A 21541-nucleotide genomic window follows, 5' to 3' on the forward strand; every position below is an offset into this window, starting at 1 on the left:
TTTGTTAAGGCATCTTGATACACATCAGTGATCTTGTAAAACCAAAATAAGCTACAGAAGGAACTGCTTTGCCACTCATAGCTGGCAGCAACATTCAGCAACCAATACATAATTTATGGGACTCCAATACTGTTAATATTCCAACACAGATGAGTGGAACACAGTGATGAATGCTGGATTCCAAGCTTTGTAATAAAGCTGCTCAGGGACTTCTTGATTTAAGGATTCACAATCTCACCACCTTGCAGTTAAAAACGAGGTAAGGGAACATCCCCAGGTTCACAGATTGAGGGTTATAAAGAACAAAAGATACCTTCTTCTTACATTCATGTTTCATCTGACATCAGTGTAGCATTTATACTGGAAAGCATTTCAAAACTGGTTATCATTCCACGGGTGAGAGCTCCAAGTACTGCATTGCAAATGCATTTACCGGTGCACAAAAGCCTCACTTTTCACAACTACCAGGATCTGCCAGCTACAAAGACTACACTTACTGGCAATGGCCTCATTTCCCTTCTCACCAGCCCTAGAGGGAACACAGGCCTTAGTAGGCCTAGCTACAAAATTTGGCGGGGGGGGGGGGGGGGGGGGGGGGGGGGAGGGAGCGTCATGCACAATGAAAATGCAGGGCCCCTTGCTAAAAATGTACTAACAATGACAAGATAGTGACAGCAGGACATTAACCCAAGCATGGGGCCCATCCAAGCATGGGGCCCTGTGTGACTGCACAGGTAGCATGCCCCTGAGGCCGGTGCTGTGTCTGATGCTTGTTAAGGAAAAAGGGTAGAGAAGCCTTTATTCTTTTTATTGAAACAGATTTTCAGACATAAGGTAACATCTGCTCAAATGTCAACTTAGGTCCTCTTCTACATCCTAAGAGTAGTATAGCAGCTTTCATTTCTTTGATGAAAAGTCCTAGATTACTTGGTGAAAATCTAATCAGTCATGCACCTGCTCCCAGAGAACTCGCTCGCTTATATTCAGAGCCCCCATATTCATAAGTCTCCCAAACCTCCAAGGACCAGAAAAGGCTCGTGAGTAATCCACACATGTGAGGTCCCCCGGATAACAGATACTTGGGGCCATCTCACACCAAAGGGACCCTGGATGGATCTGCCTCCCTGGGAATCCTTGGATCACAGCCAGCCTGAACCTGAACATAGGATCCTACTGGGAGTGCTGGTTCGAGATTGGCAACGTTTGGCTGTTTACCGGCTAAGACGGAAGATCAGAGCAGCCGCTGCCCTTCTATCCGCCTGCAAGTTCCTGAAAACACTGTACTGAGTTCATGCAGTTCTGTTTTGGGTAACCTCCTGATCCTCAGAACAATGAGAACACATTCATCTCCTAAGATCCAAATCAACAGTGACTCCCTCCACTGAGGCTTCCCATTTTTCAGTACAACTGGCAAACTGTCCCACCTCGTCCCCATTCTCATGCCTCTATAGCACCATTTAGGCAGTGTCTGTTGCCATAGTGCCCTTCACATCCGAAGTGTCTGCTATAAAGTCTGGTATATAGACAGAGATCAGTAAACTTCTGTTGAGTGTAATATAAATTGAGGGAGTAGGTACATGTGGCTACACTTCCACTTAAAATGCTATGTTCAGAGAGAAATACAAATCCTATCCAAAAGCTTGATTTACAAATTACTATAATTTTTATTAACAAGAATATTCTTAACACCTGTCACTTACTGTCCCTTACTCTTGTGCTGATTATTTTACATGCATTATATCATTTATGGTTTTTGACAACCTTTGAGGGTTTTCCTTTCCAATATTATCCTTACTTTAGAGATGAGGAAACTGAGGATCGGAGAGATAGAGAGCCCTGCTTAGAGCCAGAAGGGCTGGCTCAAATACAGCCTGGCCTGATCCAGAGGCCAGCAATTAATGACCACACCACGGAGCACCACCCCTTGGATAAGATTCCACTCTCCGTGAAAACCCTAATTTCGAATTCTTTGATCTATTATGTATTAGCTAAGTGTGAAATAGAAAAAAAATCTCTTCCCCTGTATCCTAATAATTCTCCAGTGATACAATGAGAAATGCTCCTAAATCTGAGATTCGCAAAGAGAGAAACCTTGTTCTCTTGACCCTTGCTGTCCTTCCCCAAACCCAGGAAAAGATGAATGTGAGAATTCTACTTCCTTTCCTAACTTGACAGGCAATTTACCTGATAAAGAGGGAAAGGTACAAATTCTCCCGATGGATATTTATCGACGAATAGCCCCTTTCTTTTAAAAAAAAAATTTTTTTTAATGTTCATTTATTTTTGACAGACAGACACAGAGTGTGAGCGGGGTAGAGGCAGAGAGAGACACACAGAATCTGAAGCAGACTCCAGGCTCTGAGCTGTCAGCACAGAGCCTGATGCGGAGCTTGAACTCATGAACCGTGACATCATGATCTGAGCCGGAGGGTTAACTGACTGAAGCACCCAGATGCCCCACTGACTAGTCCCTTTCTTTACCAAAAGGCTTTGAAGATGCTTGTAACAAAAGTCTTATACATGCTAAGAGTCGGAAGAGAAAAACCAAGAGCTGGGACTATGGAAAAAGGAAGCAAATACACAGGCCATGTGTGCCAACAGCTGGGGCTGTGACCATGTCCCCCGTAACCGAAGATCCCAGTCTTGGTGGAGGGTTCCATCCCAAAAACTTCATCTGTGCTTTAAATCGAGTTACCGTTAAACTAAATTGCCACAAAGTCTTAAAAGCCTGAGAAAAATACTGCTAGAAAGGAAAATTATGGTCATAAAGTTGGTCATGAAATGACAGGTATTATCTAAGAATAAAAAAGGATCTAAAAAGCCCAAGTATCGTTATTAGGTTTGACACGGTGGGCATGGGACAATAAATGTCCAGGCTTATGCTTCTATAATATCCATCCAACTGGTAATGGATACTTCAGAAACATAACTGGTCCCTGAAACTGGAACCTTTTCTTTGCCTTTCCTTCCACAGAGCTAGCACACAATCATGGTCCACTTGCTACAGGGAATAAAAATACCAAAATGTTTCAAATGCAGAGAATATTGTATAGAAGTATACTTTCTTAGCTTTTTTCCCTTGGACTTGGAAACATTTCAGTTACTCCAGTGCTAAAGCTCTCTCTGCTTTGATGGGTTTTTCACACACCAGATCAAATTAGTTGCACAAATGTCTTACTTCTGCTGAAGGATGGAATGAAGCCACAGGACCCAGGACAGAAGACCCGTAAAGCTGCCCCTTCACATCGGGGTCGGATATTCCCACAAAAGGGGAAGGTGGTCTTTCCACTCCTCTGGGGCTCTCTGGTCCGGTCGGCTCTGCCCAGTTCCCAAGCTCACCAATTCGGTGCCTGATTTGGAACTCTGACCACCCAGAGTCTCCCTGAGGGGAAGGTGGGAACATAAGGAATTGTAGGACAGCTAGGGGCAGCCTCGGGCCCCACGAAGAAACTCTTTGGCCTCTAGGGTGGAAAAGAGACCAAAAAAAACATCATGGAGCACAGAAGGGGCCATCTGTTAGTCAATGCTCATTTCTCTGCCCCAGTACCTAGTATAGTGCAGGATGCAAAGAAGGCTCTAAGTAGCTTTCTTGGACTGAAAGAAGGTTTGAGAGACCCAAGCTACCAGCTGGAGGCTTTGAGGGTGGTAGCTCGATATTCTCATCTAAAAAATGACATCGGGCTTCCCTCTTACATATCCAGCGTTCTTGGAAGATTACACTGAGGTCCCTGTGTGTTTCAGAAGCTCTCTGGCAAAATACTAAGCTCCATTCAAAGACAAGAATCACTGAACACCAATCCAGTGGCCAATTTTCAGGACAAAGCAATGGTGGCCACGTGGCGCTATGCTCCCCTTCCTGCTTGCTGCCCTGGCCCCTTTCCTTCCGCCACCTTCTGTGAGTCCCAACCTCCCACTTCGAGCAGCTCTGGTGTCTTCCCCGTCCTCACCTCGGGCACTCAAACCCACTCTAACAGGGTTACCACCAACTGATGCTGAGGAAGTTCATCTCTCCCAGCTGTGTGACACCAGGCGGCCCCTCCCAGGCTGAGGCCCGGTGATGGTGACCACAGAGTTCACGGCATTCCTTTCTCAGCTTGAGATAAATAAAGCCCAAGGCAAAGGCCTACGGCCATTATTCCTGTTTAAAGCTAGTGCTGACCAGTGGATCCTGGTCTCACCAGCCTGCTGGCCCACTAGGTTCTAAGGGTACAGAGTAACAGGATGGACTCCCAAGTATGGTCTGTTCCATTTTCTAAAAGGTCAGGTCTGCATTCCTTAGAAACTAGAATACCTATTAGCCCAGGTTCCATTTTTCTGGGACTGAGACACTGTATCTCAACTTCATAGCTTTTCCTTTCTTACCAAACTCTAGGCGCAAGTTTTCCAGAACAGTTTGCACGAGGGCACTCGGCACCCAGTGACGCTGGTGTTGAGCACTGTCATACTTTACCGCCCTGAGGATGGGTCATGCAAGATTGCCTGCAGTCTTTATTAACCACGGTGCAAAAATGAAACTAGTTATGAGTTCATCTGAGTGAGACCAACAAATATTACTGCTCTTCATTCAAAACTGGCATTTTATTTCTCTGAGACAGCCTGAGGTGGCATTATTACCTGACAGAGTGGATAATAACTGAGCATTACTAAACAGGACTGTGTTTGCCTTCTCCTTTTCTTCACTTACACGGATGATGTCAACTCCTTTCATATGATACTGATGTATGTCCCCTTGCCATGGAGATAAGCACAAGGGAACGATTCCTCTTAATGAGCTGATGATGAGGTCAGAGTGGCCCCACAAGCCACACATGGCCCCAGACAATGGGTCTGTTCTCAAATGTGGGAAAGGAGGCCTAATAAGTAGCTCTCTAAGACTAAATTCTAACACTGAAATAATGACTTGTGCAGGGGCCTTCCAAAATTCAATCAGCAATAATCCTAACTGCAAAATTTAACTACTTAGGGGAACATTTTAAAACAAGTGCTTCCGGGCAGATTTACAAAAAGAGCTAATGTTGGTTAACACCAGTCAGTTCCTGGGAGCCCCACTAACATTTGTTTACGGACGTCTAGAGTCGCTGCTAACATCACTGTGGAAACTTTCCAAGTTAAAAACAATTCAGACGAGCTTAGAGCTTTGAAGCAAATCTGCGGTTCTTTTCCGCACAAGGCCAGTATATGCCCCCGGGGCCTGTGGGCAGCCATTAGAGTGTGGTCTGAGGGCCACCAGGAGAGCTGCCTGGGAGGCTGCGAACAACAGAGGTGCCTCAGCTCCACACTGGTGACCGGAATCTCCAAAGACAGGGGCCAGGAATCTACATCAAAAAAAATTCCTTAGTGACTCTCAGCACACGGCAAAGAGTCTGCTCCAAGGAAACGCAAAGCTGCCTTTGCTTTTCCTCTCGGCCCGTGGAATCGTCCCTCGAGGAAGAAGAGGGCCTGATAGGAATCAAAGCGAGTCTTCAATAAATATGTGGTGAAGTACAAAATCTATTGTGTAAGAATATTATCTCTCCCCTCTTCCTCAAGCTGCCGGGAGTCCTGGCACCACATCTGAACTCAATTACAGAAATTCTGTAGGCCTCCATGGCTTCTATTTTTAAGCTTTTTTTTTTTTCCTCTCTCTCTCTCTCTGTCTAATTTTTACTCTTAGGTCTCCCTGGTTCTCACTTTTACCTTTTATTTGTTTGCTGCCATTATTTTACTTCACGGTTTTTGTAGGCACTGTCAAGTCCTCTATGGAATTAAACAAGGTGACATGTAAATAAATAAACATACTTAGGTACGGATACAATTCAAAGTGGCCATTAGTTGAGTGCCTGCCGGGTTCCTTCCCATGCAAAGATCCTGCCACAGAGACTGGAGCACACGCCTTTGTTCTAGGCTTTCAGAAGGGAATCTTTTCTCAGAGTTTTAGTAAAAGCACCAGCAGCCTTACTTGTGTCCTTGGAGCTCGATGGCTGTTCCTTTCCTCCCGCCGATGTCCCACATGATAACGGAGTGATCAGAGCTGCCGGAGAACAACACTCGCTGGACGGGGTCCCAACAGAGAGCAGTCACCCCACCTGACAGAACAGACACAGCGGGACATTCGTCACCAGGCAACAACAGCATTCACCAATAAATGTGAATGCAAAGGCGTTAGGATCTAGTGTAGTTCTTCTGCTTAGAGAACACACAAGTAAGTCCCCGAAGAGAAAAAAAACGGACTCCCAGAGTAAAAGCCCTACCCTTTCAGCATTTTTCCCCAAAACTTAATATACCATAAAATCAATTATATAAAAACCAAAGGAAATGAAAAAGGCAATTAATTGACAGACAAGAGACGTAATTCGAAGAATGGAAAATATCACACTACTTGGAAGTATTAACCATATTTCCTTGACTTCTGTCTACCTCCCACCCTGACAATAACAGATGAGAAGTAAATGGAGTTTTCAATAGCTTAGTTGGATTCTTTACTCTTTTTAAAAAAAATTTTTTTAATATGTATTTTCAAGAGAGAGAGTGAGACAGAACGTGAGCAGGGGAGGGGCAGAGAGAGAGAGGGAGACACAGAATCGGAAGCAGGCTCCAGGCTCTGAGCTGTCGGCACAGAGCCTGACGCGGGACTCAAACCACAAACCGTGAGAACCTGACCCGAGCCAAAGTCGGACGCCCAACCGACTGAGACACCCCGGAGCCCCAGATTCTTCATTCTTCAGCACAGATATAATTAGACTACAACATCGGAATTTAAAATTTATTTCCTCTCTTTGGGAATTTAAATTTACAGATTTGGGGCACATCATGTACATCCCTAAGGGTCAATTTCCTCGACTGTAAATGGGGATAATGGGGCTACATCCGAACATCTGCATGCAACTACTGATAATATCAACCTGGCCATTACCTACTTCATAGGTTGTGGTGATAATGAGGTTGGATCCGTTACATAGGACCCCTCTGTAAACTGTAGCGTGAGGTACACACACGCTGATTATTAGCATTACTCTACCAGTGCAGCAATGAAATATTATGACAGATCTTTCTCTGGCAGTCCCCTTATAAATCAAACTCCTGCATGATGAAAACAATATTAACTGTTTCCACATAATATGGGCACAAAGCCTACAAACACTTAAGAATGTGAGAAATACTCATTTTTTTACATTATTGAAAAATATTATATTCTGAAAAGAACAGAAAATACCATCTTGTTTCTTCAAATCTGCCTTTTTCTTATTTAGATTATCAATTTGTTCTAACAAAGTGCTGCACTTTAAAAGCTTTTAGGAAAGTTTCTTTCACATAACATTCTCAGAAGGTTGTTGTTTTTTTTTTCTCCCCAAGATCAAAAGGGAAAAAAATTCCCACTATTCTGGCTTACGCTTAATAGCTTCTCCCTATACCTGTGTAACATTCTGCTGGTACCTATTCCTGCCCACGAAGGAGTAAACACCCCAACCCACCAGTGTACCTGCAGGGGGGCCCCCCCTGACACTCCCATCTCCTCCCCCACCGCCACATAACAGCTCGGAGCACGGGGCCAGCAGCAGACAGGCTCTGGGGTTGTCTCTTGAATGAATGAAGGAGCAGATGAATGAAAACACATAAATCTTTTTTTCATTCACCATCCTTGACTTGGAACTCCTCTACCAGACTTACTGACCCTTCAAAGTTAAATATTGCTTCTCCTTTTATATAACTCCTCTTGGTTTCCTGCTGTTGAACTCCATGCTTACAGCAGTCCCTCCTTGTCCGTGGTTTCACTTCCTGGGGTTTCAGGTACCCGTGGACAACTGTGGTCCGGAAGTAGATGATCGTTCTTCTGCGGGACCCTCAGATGGTGAGCGGTAGCCTAACGCTATGCCATCCATCTCACGTGATCTCACTGCAAAGGCATCTGATCATCTCACCTCGTCACAGGAAGAAGGGGGAAGCACAGTACAAGAAGATGTTTTCAGAGGCAGGCCACGTTCGCATAACTTTCATTACAGTATATGTAAACACGGTATATCTAGGGTTCAGTAGTATCTGTAGTTTCAGGCATCCACTGCGGGGTCCTGGAACTTGTCCCCCACAGATTTGGAGGGCGCCGCACTGTACTTTTTAAATTTAACCATGCTTCAGTAATTTCAGGATATTCCATCCTGCAAAACATGTTATTTATTCCCACACGGTACCCAATGGCTTACTTTGTTAAATACCTGTGGCAGAGTTAGCTAATCATCCACCTAGATCCATACTTCCTCTTCCATATATGGAGTGCTCCCTGGAAAGCCGCTGTCCTGCAGGGACCGCATTTACGGGGCCCTCTTGCATCTAGGGGGCATGTGCCCAGTTCTCAGCAACTGAATCCAGAAAGTAATCTGCGTTCCTTCCAGACCAGAGCAGTCCCTTTTTCACTTTCTTTTTGTATTTCCTCCTTGAGGACTCCAAGACCCCAGGGCATGGAGAAACTACATTCTAGAAGGAGCCAGAGTCCCTGAATCACCACATGGAATAGAGCTGTAAATCCACAACCAGACTGGACCAGAATGAACAAAAACAGAATGAACAAAAACAACCACACTGAGTTGTCACAAGAGTGACAAACTTCTGCTACACGAAGCCACTGGAATGTTAGAAATTATTTGTTAGAGCCTTTTTTTTTTTTTTTTTTTAAGTAGGTTTCAAGCCCAGCATGGAGCCCAATGTGGGGCTTGAACTAATAACCCTGAGATCAAGACCTGAGCTAAGATCAAGAGTCAGACACTCAACCAACTGAGCTACCCAGGTGCCTAGCATTAGGTATTATAATGCCATATACTTACTGGGATATGTAATAAGGCTGGCCCAAGAGGAAGGTGAGAGTCACCAAAAGCTTCATAAATCAGGCAAATAAAAAGAAGTTACTACCTTAGGCTGTTAATCTTGATGCCTTATGTTTCACCAGAATTGGAGAAGACCTCAGGTGGGGAACTATTCCATCAGCCTCCAAAGCAATCCACTATAAACTCTAAATTGTTTTTTTCCAAAGATACCTAAAGTCTAAGCACTTCTGCCACCTCTAATACTACCATCCTTGCATAAGAGCCACTATCAAAATTCTTTCCTAGAAAATTAAAAAGCATGACACATATTTTGTTGGAAAGCCTTCGGGGAAAAAAGACACTCTCATATATCACTGATGAGAACGCAAACCAGTACAATGGGGAAGGCCATATCCAACAAGCCATACCTGTGCTTAGCTTTTACTCTCACTTTCAGGAGTTTATCGTGAAGATATTGTCCCCATCCCCACCAAGTAATACATAGATACATATGCACAAGGAGAATGCTCATATAAGAGAGTGGGTGAATTAACTATGGTACATCCACACAATATTACGCAGCTATGAGAAAGAATGAACAGAATCATTTAGGTGGATAGAAAGTGATTTCCAGGATACACTGTAAAGTGTAAAAGGCAACGTGCCAAAGAACAGCTATATTGCACTACCTTTCATCTAAGAAAAAAGGGGAAATAAATGAATGAGATGTGTTAACTTCAGCAGGTGCTTGGGCACAGCCATGGAGAAGGGGTGAAGCAGACTGGCACTTTCCTAAGTGTACTTTTTGTTTGGTTCTGGGTTTTGGAATCATATTGTTTCACATACTCAAAAATAAGTAAATAAAATTAACAAGGAGTGTGTTGGCAGGGCAGGGTGTGGACCCCAAATAGAATATAAACAGGAACAAGTGAACCTAACTGTATTACAAATGAATGATACAATAACCACACTAAAGGTGGGAGGGGGCGAGCTGACAAAAGTAACTTTGGAAAATAGTAATTTGACTACAGTCGAAGGCAAAATATAAGATTTCTACACAAATACAGTACTTTAGTAGGTTTGTACATGAGTTATAGGTTAGCAATTCTGAACCTATTCTGTATTTTAGGATTGAACAAGTAAATACATCGAGGATAATGAGAGTTGACTTTCTCACTCATAATAGGAGTTACAGTTGGGGGGAGGTTAGAATAAACTCTTTGGTGTTAGAATGGAATTGGAAGTATCCGTATGACATCACATAAAAGTTACAGAAATCCTTACAGATGTGTGAGTGCACACATATTTTCTAGCTCTGTCTATTGAGGGCCCAGAAGCAATGATCCCTCCACCCTGCCATTAACAGTGAGCACGCATGGCACCCTGAGTTTGGCTTCTAGAAGTATCCCCTCATACTATCTATTCTTCAATGAAAGAAACGAGGCTGTATGAATGTTAATTCTAGGGCTGAGGCAGGTAGTATACAACATGAGTCAGAAATATCAAGACGTGGTTATCAAAAAGCAAAGGGATAGGTCAAAAGGTCAGAAACACCACCGTGAAGAAGCCAGTGTTCCACTGGTCAAATCTGGGACAATGTGAGCAAGAAAATAAATCAATGGTGGTAATGAATCCTCACACACAGAAATAATTAGGAACTCGTGAGCCCATACTGGTGTAAACAATTTAAAAAATAAATAAATAAATGGGGGAGAAATGAAAGCTTTTCCTTACCATAAAATTCCAACCAAAAAGTGTCGAAGAGAAAAGGACTAGAAAAAGCACAATCTAGCAAGCACCACAGTCATGACTGTTTCTGGTAAGAGTCATCAGTGGATAGTAAAATTACTGGGCAGAAATATGATGAGAAATAGTATTTACACGGCTTCAAAATATTTCCTCCTAAAATACTTATGAATTACAAAGGGTGACTATGGTGGGGAAACTTGGCACGCACTACCTTAACCAAATAATCAAAGTTAACATCACCAGAAAGAGGACAAATCAACATCATGCGCCTCTTGATACGATCCACTGTGAAGGACATAATATCACTTCCATGGTATTCACATAAAAAATGCATAACCCGAATTTAACCAGGAGGAAACATCAAATGGAGGGACATTCTAAAAGGGAGGGACATTCTGGCTAGAACGCCAAGAATGACCTCAAAAATGCCAAGGTCATGACAGAAAAAGGAAGACTCAGAACTGTTCCGTGTTCAAGGAAACCAAAGAGACATTATAAGGAAATGCAGCATGTGGTCCTGATCAGACTGTGAACCAGGAAAAGGCAATTAGTGGGATAACTGGAGAGATGTGAGTAAGGTCTGTAGATTAGGGAACAGGACTCTGTCAACGTTAACTTCCTGATTTTGGTATCTGTGCTGTAGTTTTCAAAGATGTTAACATCCGTGGAATCTGGGTGAAGGATGTACAGAACTCTCTGCACTGTTCTGCAGCTTCTTTAAAGTCTGAAATTATTTCCAAATGAAAAGTTAAAATAAAAAAGCCCCAAACTGTAAGACTGTGTGAACGGCCTCCTACACAGGATCCTTGCTTCTACTCCTGTTTCTGTAGTCTGCTCTCCACACAGCAACTGAGGCGACCACCAAAGAACACAAAGCAGAGTATGACACCCCTTGCTCTAATCCCTCCAATGGTTCCCCATCCCGTTCAGAGTAAAATGCAAAGTTCCTCTCCATGGCCTTTCAAGACCCTGTGCGATCTAGCTCCTGCCCCTACTGTGAAGCTTCCCCGTCCCCACCCCGCCCCCGGCTCTGCTCTAATCACGCTGGATGCCCCTTCATCATGCTAGGTTCATTCCCACTTCTAGCTCTTTGCACTTTGTTGCCTCTGCCTGGGATTCTCTTCCTCCAGATTATCACCGGTGCATGCCCTCACTTCACGAAGATCCCTGTTCAGATGCCACCTCTTTACAGAGACCTTCCTTGGCCACTCTTACCACTCTCCTCTTTATGGTTTTATTTTTTTCTTCAGAACACATAGTTATTGTCTACTGCCCCCACAGAATATAAGCTCTTGGAGGGCCAGGGTTTGGCTTGTTCACCACAGTGTCTCTAGGATTTAGAATTCTGTTCAGCTTACGGAAGACACTCAATAAACACAGACAAGTGAGCAAATGATTGAAGTAAGTACATGAATGTTCTTTGCCTTGTTCCTAGCACCTGGAACAGGCATGTGGCATCTCTTTTCCTAGTTGACCAATGTTGTCTGTGTGACAGCGTTTATTCTACTCCTCACATCTTTTTAGGTCAGTGAATGCTCATCTCAAGGAGACGCTCTGGAGATGGTCTTACTTAACTGGTTAAGCCACTGGGGACAGAAAAGGGAAAGATGGCTAATGTATTTTTTCCTCTCCTTAGTTTGTGTTTGTGTCCCCCCCCACCCCCGCCCCAGATTCCTATGTTGTAACCTAATCCTCGATATCCTGAGGTGATTAAGTCATAAGGGTGTAGCCCCCATGACTGAGGTTGGTGCCCTTATGAAAGTGATCCCAGAGAGCTCCTCAGTCGCTTCTGTCACGTGAGCTTATAGTGAGAAAGCAGCCATCTATAAACCAGGAAGTGGTCTCACTGGACATTCAATCAGCCAGCGCCTTGATCTTGGACTTCCCAGTTCCCAGAACAAATATCTGTTGTTTCTAACCCACCCAGCCTATGATAGCCTGTTAGGGCAGCCTGAATAGACTAAGACAACATATTAAGTGGGTAGGTTCTTTAAAGCATCATATGAGATTTAAATAATGGTTGCACTAGTAAAAAGAATAGTTAGAAAGGCTTATTTGACATAATTAAAGACTTAATTGGGTGCGCTGTTCATCCTGTCAGAATAAACATGGAAAATCTTAAAAAAGGCTTACCATGTGCCAAGTGATGGATCCCTCTCAACTCCCTACCCGTACACACCCACATCTATAAGCACAGCACCGTGAGAAGCAGGCCTTCTTTGTTGGTGACTATGGGATGAGGATGGTTTATGGTGAAGCAATAGGAAGTTTAGATGTGGTTATTATAAGTGCACAGGCTCTGGAACCAGATCCTAGGCTCAACTCCTACTAGGTAAGTGACTTTGGGCAAATTATTTAATGTCTTTGTGCCTCAGAAACCTCATCTGTACAACAGGGATGACAATAATTTTGTTGAGATTAAATGAGTTAATATACACATCAACATATAGAATAGTGCCTAGCACATGGGGAGCGCTCAGTAAGTGTTAGCTATGATTATAGTGCAGGAGACCCCATCTATACCATCTGTGACAGTGTCCTCTGTTTAGTCAGCCTTGAGGCAGTCATCAGCCTGTTCCCAAACTATCCCAGCCATCAGGAGATCAATTCAAGTTTTAAAAACAAGACCAATCTCTAGTTTTTTCCACATTACATCAGGCTGTAAGGGGCCAGAGCCGGGAAGGGGAGTTCCTGGTAACACAGAGTCAGGAAGAGAAAAATCAATGCCAGGTTCAAGAAAGTCAAAGTCAGGGTATATTTATCACCCCCTAGGGCTCAGAGTATTACACCACTCTTCAGTAAGAGTGGAAAAGATGGAAGAAAAATCTTCAAGATGGGAAGTAGGATGGGACTGGGAGAAAAACAAATAAATTTTGAGGTCCCTCCCAGCTCTACGTACATGGCCTAACAATGGGGTCTCGTGGATGTTGGCTTATAAATTGCAAACCACAATTTCAAACCAGTGCACTCACAGCACTCATTGCAAACCAATGCAACCAGCATCTACTGAGCATCTTCTACACGGCAGATACCACGCTAGGCTCTGAGGATATAACGAAATCAAGAAGTCTCAGGTCCTACTGGACCAACACAAACACAGCAGAAGATGATGGGATTCATTCTGAGAAGAAGGGCATGCATGCTCTGTTTGGTGAAACCATTCTCTCATGGGACCTGTGGCTACTCCTCGGCCTGGAGGGCCCATCAGACCTTTCATCACCCTAAGTAAACTCTCTCTTCAAGGTGCAGCTCAGGTGACTTCTGCAGGAAGCCTTCCTCAACGCTCTCCATCTATGCGAGGTCCCCACCTCTGGGCGTGGTTTCTAGCCCTATACTCACCCACTGCATTGAACCTTGTCAGATTATAAATCTGTCCCCGCGGTAAATTTTAGGCTCTGTATCTTCGTATTCAAGCATAGTGCGCAATGCCTGGTACACAGTAGGTGCTTAATAAATGGGTAAGCACCTGGCCGGTTGAATCGGATGGCAGAGAGGAGTGAGAGACAATGAACAAAACCAGTAAGCCATCACTACAGAGGTGCCCTGCAGGGCTTTGGGGTAGGGGTCGGTGGGGAGGCAGCACGCTAAGTCACAGGGGGGCACAGAAGGGTGGAGAGGAGAGCTGCTGACCTACTGGCCTCTTCCTTCCCAGCAGTCTTCCCAGCAGACAGCTTCCTGACGAACAGTCCTTCCTCCAGATGCGTCCGGCAGCACAGAAAGGCAACGGCTGTTAGAGAGCCTGCCTTCCAGAACAGTGCAGACACGCACCTGTGCGCAGTCCACACCCAGGGCACCTTCCTCACCTTCCATATCTAGGTCGGAGTGCGAGGGCCAGGGGCCACAGCAATTGTGGGTTTCCCGGGTTTATGATATTTGAAATGACAGACATCATTTCGTCTGACTTTGCTTCAGACTCCATCTTTCTGCCCCCTCATTTCATGGGGCATCTTTCTGCCCCCTCATTTTCAGTTTCTCCCTGCCTGTGACCTTCACAATATATGGCTGACAGAGCAATTTCTATCATAAATGAATTTATTCTCAAAAATAAAGGTTTTTGTCATTATAAAATTTATCTATACTATTACATTTTCTCATAAACATAGGTTTTAATGGTTGCATAATACCCCACACAGGGATGTGCCTTATTTCACTTACCATTACATTTTTCTCAACTTTTAACTATTCTAAATTTTGCCAAGCTGAAAATTTTTATTTGTAAAACTTTGTTCATGTTTCTACTGAGTTAGAAGAGATTCCCAAACATGAAAGTGGATCAAAGAGTATGAGCATTTTTAGAAATTTAATACGTGTTACCAAAATGCACAGCCCAACTAATTTCTAAGAGACTTTTACAACAGATCTTGCAAAAGCTACAGACTACACGGAGTGCTGCAAAGTCAGGGCTGGAAACTGCCAGATCTGTCTTTACGAGTGCGATATGGCACCTCGCCCGGAACGTTCCAGCCTACCCTGCAGGGTGAGGAAGGGGAACAGCCTCCCTGTAACTACACAAGAGCCACCTGAGTCTCCAACCGCAAGGCCTCTTGAATAAAATATCTGACCTTTCACTTACTACATTCTGCAGTTACTCGGGCTGAAGCGAGGGATGTTTCTGTAAAGCTGAATGTGCTCTACCTCTTAGACTATGCTTTTCTCCTGACATCCACAAACGGACATCCAGCTGTCCCCTTGCCACCACTCCTGGGGCGTCCCTGTCATCAGAATACTCCACCACCCTTCAGCCAGAGTGCAAAAAATGGAAGGAAGATGTTCAGCTCCAAGCACGGTGCTCTCTCCTCAAACTGCTCTAAATTCTAGCACTTCTGTTTCAGCAAATGGCATCACTATCCACCCAAATGCTCCAGATGGAAACCTGGGAGCCACTCCCACCCCAAATGCCAAGTGCTGCGGGCTCCCAATCTCCTAAAACAATCTTGAATCCCTCCTCTTCTCCCCACACCCTGCACCACCTCCCAGTCCAAACAGGTGGGACTCCAACCCTAGCCTTCCTTCCAAATGGTTTTGGCACATCCATTCTCACCCCCACCCAACCACCGCCACTGCTGCCACAGGGATTTCCTAAAATGGAAACCATGCTACCACCCAGCTTACTTCATCACTGGTTTCCCACTGCCTGAGAACGTTGTCTGAAGTTGTTAATATCGCCTGCACGTTCAACCTGTACTCTGCGCCCCTGACTCTCCACACCGCCCGTGCGACTCCATACGTTGTTCACCCTTTCCCACTCTGGGCTTTGCATGCGCTTCACACACCTGGAGTCTAGAATGGTCTCACCACCTGGATGACAACTCTTTCTCCTTATGGTATCATTTATTCATTTTTTTAAATTTTTATTTATTCATTTTTTATTTTTGAGAGAGAGGGGGGCAAGTGAGCAAGGGCAGAGAAAGAGAGAGAGAGAGAGAGAGAGAGAGAGAGAGAGAACCTGGCTCACCCGGGGCTTGTGTCTTACCCAAAGCAGGGCTCGTGCTCAACCAAGGTAGGGCTCCTGTTCCCCCACTATGGGGCTCATGCTCACCCGATGAGGGGCTCAAGCTCACCTGAAGCGGGATTCGAGCTCACCCAAAGTGGGGTTCGAGCTCACCCAAAGCGGGGCTCAAACTCATGAACCATGAGATCATGACCTGATCCGGAGTCATGCCTAACGACTGAGCTACCCAGGCGCCTGCCTTACGGATCCTTTAAACACGACTTCCTCGGCAGTCTCCCCTTAGCTCTCTGGATAGGGGGTCCCTCTTGTTATTTACTCCCAATGCAAGTGCTATGAGTGACACTGGGGGCTCACAGTACTTGTGGCACTCATAACATCCTGATGGACTACCTGAATTTATCGCTTTAACGACTGGATTCCATGACTAGAAGTTGAATAAGCAAGCATTATTTGTCTGATTCACCCCTATACCCCAGCCCTCATCATGCAGAGAGCTAATAATTTGGCTGACTCAATGAAAATCCGTGTCTGCTGGATGTGGAAGTCTTCACTGTAAACGAAAATCAAGTTTTCAACTTAACGATCTGAACCTGCATGTTGGCACTGAACCATGCCTCTCCATGTTTTCATTATTTTGGTTATAGTTATACTGTTACTTTCAATAATTCCTCTAACAGTTAACAAATTTATTTAATTTATTCAATGTATTTAATTTTTTGTTAAGTAGTATGCTTTGGCAATTTATGTTCGGCCCCTCCTATTTCCAATATGTTCATACTAACCAAAATAATTCTTAGAAGGAAAAGAAAAAAAACGAATTTATTGATACTATGAATTTCCAGTGGTTAAAATCTCATTTTTCCCCTCTGTGTTCAAGTCAGTGTATGACTTTTTGGTAGAAATACATGCTAATTTCTGCATAAATAGCAAAGAACTATGTTACTTGGCATTTACTTCCAGAAATAAAACCAGCAGAGGGAGCAAAGGAACATAAAACTAGTTTCCTAGGTCCCCGCGGATTAGTTAATGCTGTGCTGGCCTCCGGGTATGACTATTAGGCCAATTCCATCACTACCCCACATTTTTATACGACTTTCTGTACTATAATACAGAGTGATGGGTGAATGGCTACAACTCTGTATTACAGACCAAAGACGGTCTGCTTCTGAGTTTGGATCTGGACTGATAAGACCCCTGAGATCATTCTTCAATGTATCTGGGTTAATCCTAAAGTCTTTGTTTTGGGGGTGAGGGAATGAGGAGATTAACTAATCCATATAAACCCCTTTTTCCAGAGTTGTGTCTGGCTGAGTTTGGGACTTCCCAGGGCCCAGAACGGGCTTACTGCATAGGAAGAGCTCGACAATACGCTTGCATCATCATGGAATCTCTTAGACATCCCTGCTCTGGCTACAAATGAATGAGATGTGCTGTAGCCGGAGTGGACTGATGACTGTCTAGGGATAATAACAATACGTTGAATATGTGACCTGCAACATTTGCCTTCATGTTAGTTAGTAACTTTCCTGGGCCACATCCAGTCCTCAAAGATATTTCATGGTAAAGTCATATGAGAATGCTCTAAACTCTTTGAGAAAGATAAGGCATAATGCCAAGGTAACATTCTGTACTAGAACTAACCCGGAAGACAGGAAACCCATGGGCCACATCCGGCTCCCCACACACCAGTAAGCAGCAGCTACTTACCCCTTTTCTGGCCTGGAGGCAGCCACGGAGAACTCAGAGCACAGTTATCAGCCGCACAGTAAGGGCTGAGTACCAAAGAGCCAGGCTGCAAGCCACCTTGGCCTGAACCAGGTCTGGGAACTACCCAGTGTGGTCACCAGGCCCGCTGAGCTCACCACCTGAACTTCACCTTCGGCCCACCCACTCTTGGCTTTCCCATCACTCCTGCCACATTCTGAGGGACAGTTTCCTACTATTCTGCTGCCAGAACAATCTTTTAACTTCTGACCAGGCTAACGTCCTTGCTTAAAACTCTCTTATGGTTTCTCACTGCTGTCAGGCTAGTGCCTCGGTGATCCGAACGGACGCTCGCTTCCTTTCTGGCTGCCTGCCTCCTGCTAGTCGGTGTGCCCACCAACGGCAGTTACTAGAGTTCCCAAGACAGCACGCTCTCGCAAATCTCCATGCCTTGGACTTCGCTGGTTTTCTCTGCCTAGAGTGTCCTTCTCACTTCTTTTTCATGAACTCAACGCTTACTCCTTCCCAAAGATCTTAGGTCAGGCAACACCTCCCCTGGGAAGACCTTCCTGACAGACTCCCACTCCTGTCCGAGTGACGTGGCCACTCTGTGTTCTTTGAAGTGCCCAGTGCCCGCCTCCCCCTGCCCCCGCCACCAAGCGCTGTGACCACTGTTTAGCGCCCACGTCCCTCACTGTGTAAAAAATGTGAGGAAAGGACTGTACCTTTTATGTCTATGACGGGGGTAGTGGCTGAGATTGACCAGGGAGAGCGCGCAGTGTAAAGAGACCAGGGTCCGGGGCAGAACTCACAAAAAAGATCACTAAGGAGAGGAGAAAGACAAGCCAGAGAAGCACAAGAAAACCGGGTGCGAACGCGTCACAGGAGCCCAAGGAGGGCGGCCACAGGCAAGAAGGGCCACAATGTAAAGCGCTGCCGACAGGTTCAGGGTGACATGGCTCAAAACACGTCCCCTGGATTCAGCAGCCAGCAGGTCACCGGCCACCTTGGGGACAGGAGCGTCAGAGGAGCGAGAGATGGAGCCAAACTGCAGGTGGATGGAAGGGAAATGAGAGGTGAAGAACTGGAAGCGGCTGGAAAACGATATTCCTTTAAGACACCCCGCCGTCTGCTACAACAGAAAGACATCACGCCGAGGGAAAGAAGCCGGTCACCAAACAACGCCTAGTGTACGAGTCCCCTCTGCGAGGGACCCAGAGCAGGCACACTCAGAGACAGAGAGCGGGAAGGTGGCTGCCAGGGGCTGGGGGAGGGGCAATGACGGGTGCGCGGTCAGTGGGGTCAGAGTTTCAGTTTTACGAGACAGGGCATGTTGTGTGGACGGATGGTGGTGATATGAATGTCCTCAACGTCACTGCGCTGTATTCTTACGAGTGATTAAAATGGTGAATTTTAGATGAGGTATAGTTCACCATAATTTAGAAAAAGGAAAAAGAAGCACTGCTGTTAAGAGAGTAGGACGGACGTTGCTACGACAGGATACGGGGTCGAGAGGGTTTTGTTTGTCCAACAGAAAGGCAAGACATTTGAGCATGTTAATAAATTGAGAAGGGTGAGCTGGTCAAAAGGGAGACACGGGGAACAGTTTTTGATGTGGAGACCCCAAGAGCAAGAGATGAGGAGGAGGCAGAAGAAGTTTGTTGGAGAGGAACACAGGGTGGGCAAGAAAACAGTTTTAAAGCCTCTATTGGCTAACCTCTATTTTTCTTTGAAGGCGGAGTCTGGGGAGGGAGAGGGGACTCGGGTGGGGTGGGGAGTGGTGAAGGTCTGGAGGAGTGGAGGGGAGTCCTGAGGACCTGCAAGGGACCGTGTGCAGGGACTGAGGCGACTCTGGCAGCTGGACTGGAATGCTGAATGTGCAGTGGGGAAGAAGGCCCCGGGCTCAGAGCGTGACCTTGCAGCAGCCCCAGGGGCTGAGTGCACAGGAGGGCTGGAGAGGGTGTGAATGAATGGCAGACGTGTTCTTCAGGGAAGAACGAGGGCGCCTGACCAGAGAACGCTGGGCGCCTAGTGGCTGACACCCCTCTGGAAAGGGAGAGAAGATGGGGCGCAGACACTGGCCAACAAGGACAAGAGCGACTGGCCAGCAGGGACCGACTGGCCACGAGGGCAAGAGTAAGGGGAGCTGGAGGAAGGGTTCAGAGAAGCGAAAGATTAGGAGACTGAAGTCAGCAGTGACACATAGCAGTTTAAGGTTCCTGATGTGGGACAGTTCTGGGTCCCTACCAGGCCAGGCTTAGCCAGGGTGGAGGTGGCTAAAAAGAGAAATACAACCAGGAAAGACCTGGGTCCTATCCACAGCAGATGCTTCTATGTGTTCTTCTTCCCAGAAAACATAGATAATTATCTTTTATGACTCTTTTCCCCTGGATTCAATTTCCTCTTTACTGCATTCTTTTTTTTTTCCCCTTGAGGAAATTCCTTATGATCTAGGTACTATCCCATTTTACATCTTCATTCACCTACTTCTGTTCTTATATGCCATCTGAACTCAATAAGAACCCTGTTCTGTACTAAATCATGGGTTGGTAATCTGTGGGAGACATAAAAGCCCATTAAGAGCCACGAAAACAGGCAGTGACTCATTTCCCAGGGTCAACATCGCAGATTAAAAATACCGGTAAAAACTAATCGTCATCATCTATTCAAGTCTTTCAATGGCTAAGCATGGATATTTTGTATTACCTGACTTAAAAGATCCTGAACAGATCCTGAGCCCTTCCCCAACAAAGAAATCCGAAATAATAAAGGGAGTCTTGGGTTTTACACTGAGAAGAGCCCAGAAGGAAGTTAAAACCGAACCCGTGCCTTTTTATGCAGCCTAGCTAGCCCCAATGACCATATTTTTTATTTTACTGGACTTAGAAGCAGGCATGTCTGTCTTGCACGCCATCTTCTCGCTCCAAGAAGGGCAAGGACAGACTGAGGCAGCTGTCTTTTTGGCCTTCCTGAGGTTTATGCAGTTGCCACATGGTCTCAAAACAATGTCTCATCAGCATATGCCAACACTGGCTTTCTCCAGGGCAATGTGACATAGAACCAACTCACCAACACTCTGGAAATAGACTTGTTCCTCCTTTGTTTGCACTGGTGTAGAAAATTTTGGACATAACATCTTACTGAACCATTGTGGAATCAGTTCAACGTATCCCTTGTATCTGTGTGCATGCTATACTTTGTCACTTTGACAACACAGCATCTGAAGGCCAGAACACGCAGCAGGTGATAGATAGGTCACTGTGAGAGCAGGCACATGGAGATTTTGCTTTCAATCCCACCTGTATGTCCTCTGAACGTTGTGACCAGGGTGCAGTTGTCTTGCTCCAGTTTGAGGATGGTTACTTGTCCCGACTGGTCACCAATAAACACATGCCGGGTTTCAACGTCAAATCTATCATGTAAGCATTAAGGATCATTTCTCAAAATTGAATGGAGGGATTTACAAAAATAAATAAATAACCAAACAAATCAAGAAACGTGCAAATCCCATATGAACAAAGCTTGGACATAACGCTGAAAGATACAAAAGCAGGCATGACAGAGTGAAAGACACAATATTATTGGACAGTAAGACTTAACACGATAAACATGTCATTTCTCACAATATGAATTTGCAAACTTAATATAATCTCTATAGAAATATCAACATAAGCTTTTTTTCCCTAGAACTAGGGAAGTTTAAGTTCATATAAAAAATAAATAAATAAGAAATGCCAGGAATATTCTAAAAATAAAAGCAATATGGTATGTGATAGGGGAGATTAGCCCTACCACGTATTAGAACGCGTTACACAGTCTTTTTAAGTGCAAGTGTGGTATTGATGCATAAATAGACAAACAG

At 45.0% G+C, this 21541-nt stretch overlaps 1 protein-coding gene across 1 annotated transcript in view; it reads right to left on the reverse strand.

The window, feature by feature from the left end:
• WDFY2 (WD repeat and FYVE domain containing 2) overlaps nt 1-21541 on the reverse strand; it is a 181709-nt gene that overhangs the window by 20920 nt on the left and 139248 nt on the right. The window contains exons 7-8 of the mRNA XM_045475148.1: nt 20979-21091; nt 5939-6065 (exon numbers count right to left, since the gene is read on the reverse strand). Of these exons, the coding sequence (XP_045331104.1) occupies nt 5939-6065; nt 20979-21091 (240 nt within the window). The remainder of the gene's footprint in view (nt 1-5938; nt 6066-20978; nt 21092-21541) is intronic.

Source organism: Leopardus geoffroyi, chromosome A1 (genome assembly GCF_018350155.1).
Source record: "Leopardus geoffroyi isolate Oge1 chromosome A1, O.geoffroyi_Oge1_pat1.0, whole genome shotgun sequence".
Lineage (NCBI taxonomy): Eukaryota > Metazoa > Chordata > Mammalia > Carnivora > Felidae > Leopardus > Leopardus geoffroyi.